The sequence below is a fragment of the Ambystoma mexicanum genome, chromosome 11, assembly GCF_040938575.1.
Source record: "Ambystoma mexicanum isolate Mex_15411 chromosome 11, UKY_AmexF1_1, whole genome shotgun sequence".
Lineage (NCBI taxonomy): Eukaryota > Metazoa > Chordata > Amphibia > Caudata > Ambystomatidae > Ambystoma > Ambystoma mexicanum.
Genome location: NC_090934.1, coordinates 1,257,669,297 through 1,257,675,296, shown reverse-complemented (window position 1 = coordinate 1,257,675,296; position 6,000 = coordinate 1,257,669,297). Strand labels below are relative to the sequence as shown.

At 46.2% G+C, this 6,000-nt stretch overlaps 1 protein-coding gene across 1 annotated transcript in view; it reads left to right on the top strand.

Annotated features, from left to right (window-relative positions):
- The first annotated feature begins 2,152 nt into the window (after positions 1–2,152).
- SNX1 (sorting nexin 1) overlaps positions 2,153–6,000 on the top strand; it is a 1,264,276-nt gene continuing 1,260,428 nt past the window's right edge. The window contains exon 1 of the mRNA XM_069624696.1: positions 2,153–2,509. Within this exon, the coding sequence (XP_069480797.1) occupies positions 2,366–2,509 (144 nt within the window). The 5' untranslated portion in view covers positions 2,153–2,365. The remainder of the gene's footprint in view (positions 2,510–6,000) is intronic.

The window sequence follows — 6,000 nt, the reverse complement described above, 5'->3', positions numbered from 1 at the left end:
TCAAGACCTTCCTCTTCACCTCTTCCTTCCATTCCCCCTCCTTTACAAAACCCCACAGTTGCTGAGATTGGTGGCCAGGGCCCTTATATGTCCTCCTGAATCCTGGCCTCCAAGACCCAATCGCCTTCAGCCTCCGCCCACTCCCAGCACTTGCCTTGGCACCCACTGGTCTATGCCACCACAGGCCTGCACATACTTATTTATTGGCAGCTAACCACTCTCACCAGGTCACTTAACAGCTGCTTACTCCCTAGCACTTCCCTCTTTGATACACCTAGCACTTACTCCCCACTTCCTCACCCCTTCTCTCTCTTTGCACTTGCACGTTCTGAATGCTCACAAGGCCTAGTAGGTCCGCCTCTATCTTTCATTGTTATATTTGCTTTTCTTTCCCATTTTCCCTCCCAGTTGCCCTGTGGGCGCTTTGAAACACAATGGCCCTCATTACAACTCAGGCGTTAAGGGTTAACGCCACCGTTAACCCTTAACGCCTGATTATGATTTTAACGCCTGCTTTTAGCAGGCGTTAACATCCATGGCGCTAACCCGCCATGGTGCTAATTACGCCGCCGTAATTTACGGCGGCGTAATTAGCGCCTTCCCCACTCCCATTATGCCCTATGGGGCAAAAATGGGAATGGGGAAGGGAAAATGGGAAATGGGGATTTACCGCCCCACTCACCTTGGAATGGGGCGGTAAATCTGCCATCCACCATGGTGTAAACAGAGTTTACACCATGGTGGTAAAGTTGGTGCACTTAGCACCAAGGTCGTAATGACCTCCAATGTACTTGATGTGTAAGCACCTTACAAATGAAAAATAAATAAAATAAATAAGTTGGCGACTAAGTGCAAATATCTCCCCCCGCCCGGAAATTCATAAGTTGGCTCCCCTGGTTTCTACCATTCTTGCTGGAGTATGGAGGAAAGTGCAAAACAGAAACGTGATGGCTGGGAGGTCTTGAATTAATCATAACCACAGGCACAGCTCTGGGCAACCCTCCAGACCATCGTTTTTCAGCCTGCCAAACCATTACAGAAGGGGAAAAACCATGTGCAAATCAGGCTTGGTCCTACCCCAAAAGGGGCAGTCCAGTCCAGCCCGAACTGCTAGGTCACATCCCTTCTGCACGAGACCACAAGCATCCCCAGACATGTTTCAGCCTTGTTGGGCATCATCAGTGAGGAGTAGATTGGGTCTCTAGGCCTGGCAGACTCAGGAGCCATGTCTGGGCATACCCGTCCCACTCAGGGTGACTTTAGCAAAACAGAAAGTTGATGGCTGGAAGATCTTGAATTATTCATAACCACCGGCACAGCTGTGGGCAACCCTCCAGACAATCGTTTTTCATCCTGCCAAGCCATTACAGAAGGGGAAAAAACCATATGCAAACCAGGCTTGGTCCTACCCCAAAAGGGGCAGTCCAGCCTGAACTGCTAGCTCACATCCCTTCTGCACTCTGCACGAGTTTCCGACTTGTTGGGCTTCATCAGTGAGGAGAAGCTTGGGTCTCTAGGACGTCCAACAAGGATGGACTATGTCTGGCGATGCTTGTTATCTCCTGCAGAAGGGTTGTGACCTAGCAGTTCGGGCTGGACTGCCCCTTTTGGGGTAGGACCAAGCCTGGTTTGCAAATGGTTTTTCCCCTTCTGTAATAGCTTAACAGACTGAAAAACAATGGTCTGGGGGGTTGCCAAGAGCTGTGCCCGTGGTTATGATGCATTCAAAACCTTCCAGCCATCACCTTTTCGTTTTGGTATGGAGGAAAGGGAACTATGGCCTAAGAGTACCAGTGCCACTACTACGATGAATAGCTTTTCTTTTGGATACTATATGACATCATTTGGCCACTCGTATTCAACATTTATTCTCGAGACTTTAAGTAAACTGTAGTAATTTTAGAGACAAGATCTGCGGATGAAATTAGAGTAATTAACCACTCAGAGGAAAGCTTCGAGTAAATGAATATTAGAGGTAGCAGATAGTCCTCGCACACTTTCCATCTAAAAAAAACAGGCACAGGGTCAGGTCAGGAAACAACTGAGCGTCTCACTGACCTATCGAAAACCAAATGACAGAGGGTATGCGGAAGCGACCGCCTCCCGTCCTGTCTCGGCTTCTAATCTTGTATCCACCTCGAGAACCATTTCCAGCGCTTCCCCTCCCACACGGTGTTATTCCGGGCTTCCGGAGTAGTCCCAATCGGCCCTGTCAGACGTTGGCGTTGAATAAAGTTATCCTTGTTGACAGTATCGACTTGAACTCGGTTGGGCTCGCGCCGGTGTTTACAGCCCCCCCCCTCTCGCCCTCCCCCCTTTCACGCGCACGCTGACGTTTGCAGCGGTCTGAGGCGCAAAGGGGAAGATGGCGGCGGCCAATACCAGCAACAGCACTATCACTAGTACAGTCCCTGGCATAGCTCAGCTCCCACCGCCCTTCCCTGGGGCTGACGAGGAGGCCGGAGATAGCGACACAGAGGGCGAGGACATCTTCACAGGCGGCGGCAACGTGAGTGTTATGATGGGGCGTGTGGGAGTTCATGGGCACCGCCTTTAGACCAGGAAGCCAGGACTTGGAGCATTCTTCAGAGGCCGGTGTTTTATTTCAGCCAGTATCGCATCACCTTGTATGCTGAGTCTGAAGGACGACTCACTGATGCATTCCAAATAGAAACATTTAAAGTACAAGTTGCAAAAGGCGAATGATGTTTGCTAAAAAAAAAAAAAAGATAGACTATCTGGAGGGCACCACGTGAGGGGGGGGGGGCTCTTGGAGCATGCAAGGGGATAGGGTAGTAGGTACAGATAATTTAAAAAACTGATGATAATCCAGAGTCATAACTAACATAACCGGTGTGTCAGACACTCCATAATACCGAGGCAAGGTGCCACACATTGCCATTGGGACGTTATGAGGGTATTTTTTTATTTTTTATTTATTTGGCATATTTACATTAAGCGGTGCAATTTGGGCTTTATCGGTATAATGGTGTGTCTATTATGTGGTACACTGAGCATGGCCTTATATATACGTGAATATTAGACATGCAAATGTGTATTGGGGAGAGCATCCTGATTATGGACTAATTGTATCCAGTATTAACATACGTACCCTAGCAAGAGGCTTATGCCGCATCACTTTGGGCGTATTGGGAGTATTGCACTCTTGACTCTTTTTTATTATAAGGTAATGAAAGATCTTTTATAGGGCTGTTGGGAAGTCTCCTGGATGATGGTGAATGAGCTATACATTTACTATGGACTGCAATTTGGAGTATATCAAGATTTGAATTGTGATTGTTTTGAGGGTTCTTGTTATATTGTAGTCTTGTCTTGTCACTGCCCTGGAGTGCTTGCTATCAGAATGTTGATGCATGAATGTTGAGTGGATCTGTGTATGAATGTTCTGAGAGTGTCAGTTGGGGGCCTGAGCTGGGATGATAGGATGGCCGGTGGGTCTGCTCCTTTGTATGTAGTGTACTTACCAATCCCTGTCCATTCATCAATGTCACTGTATATACTTGAGTAACAGGATTAAGTACATACTGTATAATAAAATCTAGCTGGATCAATCTGAGTCTCCACAGCAGGTCTGTGCGTCTGAGTGACTACAAAGAGACTTTATAACATTTGCGACGAGAGTGAAAGAACCTGGAATTGAAAAAAGAAATATGTGAAAAATAAATGGATGGATAGAGAGAAGCTGCAGCAACTGAAAGGACAGTAAGGGGAGCTGTGGGGTGGGGGGAATCAGCTGTTAAGAGACCCACCGTTCCCCCATTGTCTATAGTAAAACCATCCTGCCCAGCAAAATGAGTAATCAATTGCAGGGGATTCCTTGGGAGGGAGGCCCTCACCAACAGATGTGCCCAGGAATCCCACATCCCTTGAACACTTGGTGCTCCGGTTTATGGGACTTTGGACATACAGTTCACATTGAAAAGAGGGTGAGAATCCATACTTTGTATGGAAAGTTCAGCTTAATTCCAGTGCAACAGTTTTATGTGCAAAAGGTGGTCCCAGGAATCACATATGGTTCAGAAACAGGGTGAAACTTGGACTATAAAATCTGGGCAAAACTAGAGGGCATTTTTTGGCGGCGAGTGTTAAGACTACCAAATTACATCTCAATCATTGCAATAAGGTATGAATTGGCGTTAGAAGATCTTTATGGCTGTGTAGTATGGAAATCGCTTGCGATGTTAAGAAAAATGCAAATTGCTTATCCAGTACCTGCATACATGCTATTAGCGCCAAGAGACAACTCGAAATACACAGGACTACTTAAGAGCTGGGCACAAAAGCTAGAGGAGGTTTTAAAAGCGAGTGACATCAAGCTTGAAACACTGTTAGACCAGCCGCAAATCGCAAAGAAAAAGATAAAGCAATGGTTTTGGATTCTAAATATGTCCAAATATAATGATCTCTCGTCTGCCTTGGACCATAGTCAAGCAATGAACAAATTAAACAATTTGCCCCAATACCTGCAGAAATTTCCTTCAAGATACCATCGAAATAGATTCCTGAGACTGCGTCTAAACGCCGTAAAGACAAAACAAATGCTAGTGGCACGTCGTATCGAAAAAACAGATGACAATTTTTGTAGATTCTGTAAGTCCAATATAGAATCACTCAAACATCTAATAACAGAATGCCCTGAACTTAAGACTTTGAGGTCAACCTACCTAGGTCAATTTGCGCCTATAAATGACAACATGGATGAATGGTGGCAAAGAATCTTAGGTGGAAGTTCAATTCATCTGACATGTTCAGTAATAAACTTTCTGGACGCCTGTTTGGACTCTGTTACTTAAGTCTGGGCTAGTGAACCGAATTGGAAGATGTTTGTTTTCTTAAAAATTTTGATTAAAAAAAAAACGTTGTGATAAAAAATTAATTTAAAACAAAATTATAATAAAAGAAAAGGGGAGCACATGTTTCTATAATGGCACCAGTATTGGGCATGTACATTTAAACGTACACTCTATGGCTTACTAGCGCCTGCAGAGGTCCAATGGGTGGCGCTGTGGATGCCAGTGACCCACCATGCATCCATCAATGATATTAGAAAAAACGTCCAGTGTGACATGTGGAGTGCTGTTTTACTATGCCAGTGTTTTCTCAAGGGTGTAACTAAATGCCAGTGAAGGTTGGGGTTTAGCGCAGTAAGGGCACAGCTAAGGGATACCAGTACAGTGTGCCGGATTGAACGGACTGCAGGCAGAGCAGAGAATTTACCTGCTTTAAAGAATGCTGTGTTGAGGCGACGGTTGGTGATTGGGGGGTGGGAGAGGGGGTCCAGCAAGGACCTACCTCTTCAGTGACACCTAGTGAGTGATGACGTGATGCAGAACGTCGCTGGTATTGGTGAAGCAAAGAATGTGGGGAGTGTAAGCCTTCGGAACCAAATGGCTTCTTCCTGCAATGTCAGAATGGATTATTAGAGTAATGCACATCTGTAAACGTGCAACGTGATGAGGAAATAGACTTCGTTGCAATGTCGGAGTGGAATTCTGATTTGTTCTCCCGCTAGTTGAAAGGGAGTTTTGGGAGCAAGTCTGCCACTGGCTGTGTGCGATTGCGCACTTTTGGAAAGCATTTTTACACTGGAGCAGAGGGAGGAGCTGCAGCTGGCAGGGGCATTGTTCTTGCCATCATGATCTCAAATGGAGAGAGTCCAGCAAAGCGGCTGGGCATACCTCTCATGCACATGAGTGCAAGGCGCAATGCATTTGGCCAACTTAGTCCTGTTGGTGCACACACATTTGTTAGCTTGTAGCCCCACATTCTTCCTTTCTATTTTCCCCAAGCTTTGTGTCACTAGAGTAGCCTGCAGTTTGTGTAGTAATAGTGTCAGTTTTGCTACAGGATCTTGTACTGGAGAATTGGGTAGAATGGACCAGGGAAACAGAACCTGCAACAGCGCGCAGACAAGAGGTTAGGGCAGTAGCGACGGGGTCAAGCACAGCACAGTGCAGTAGTGGGCCAGAGGACACAGTG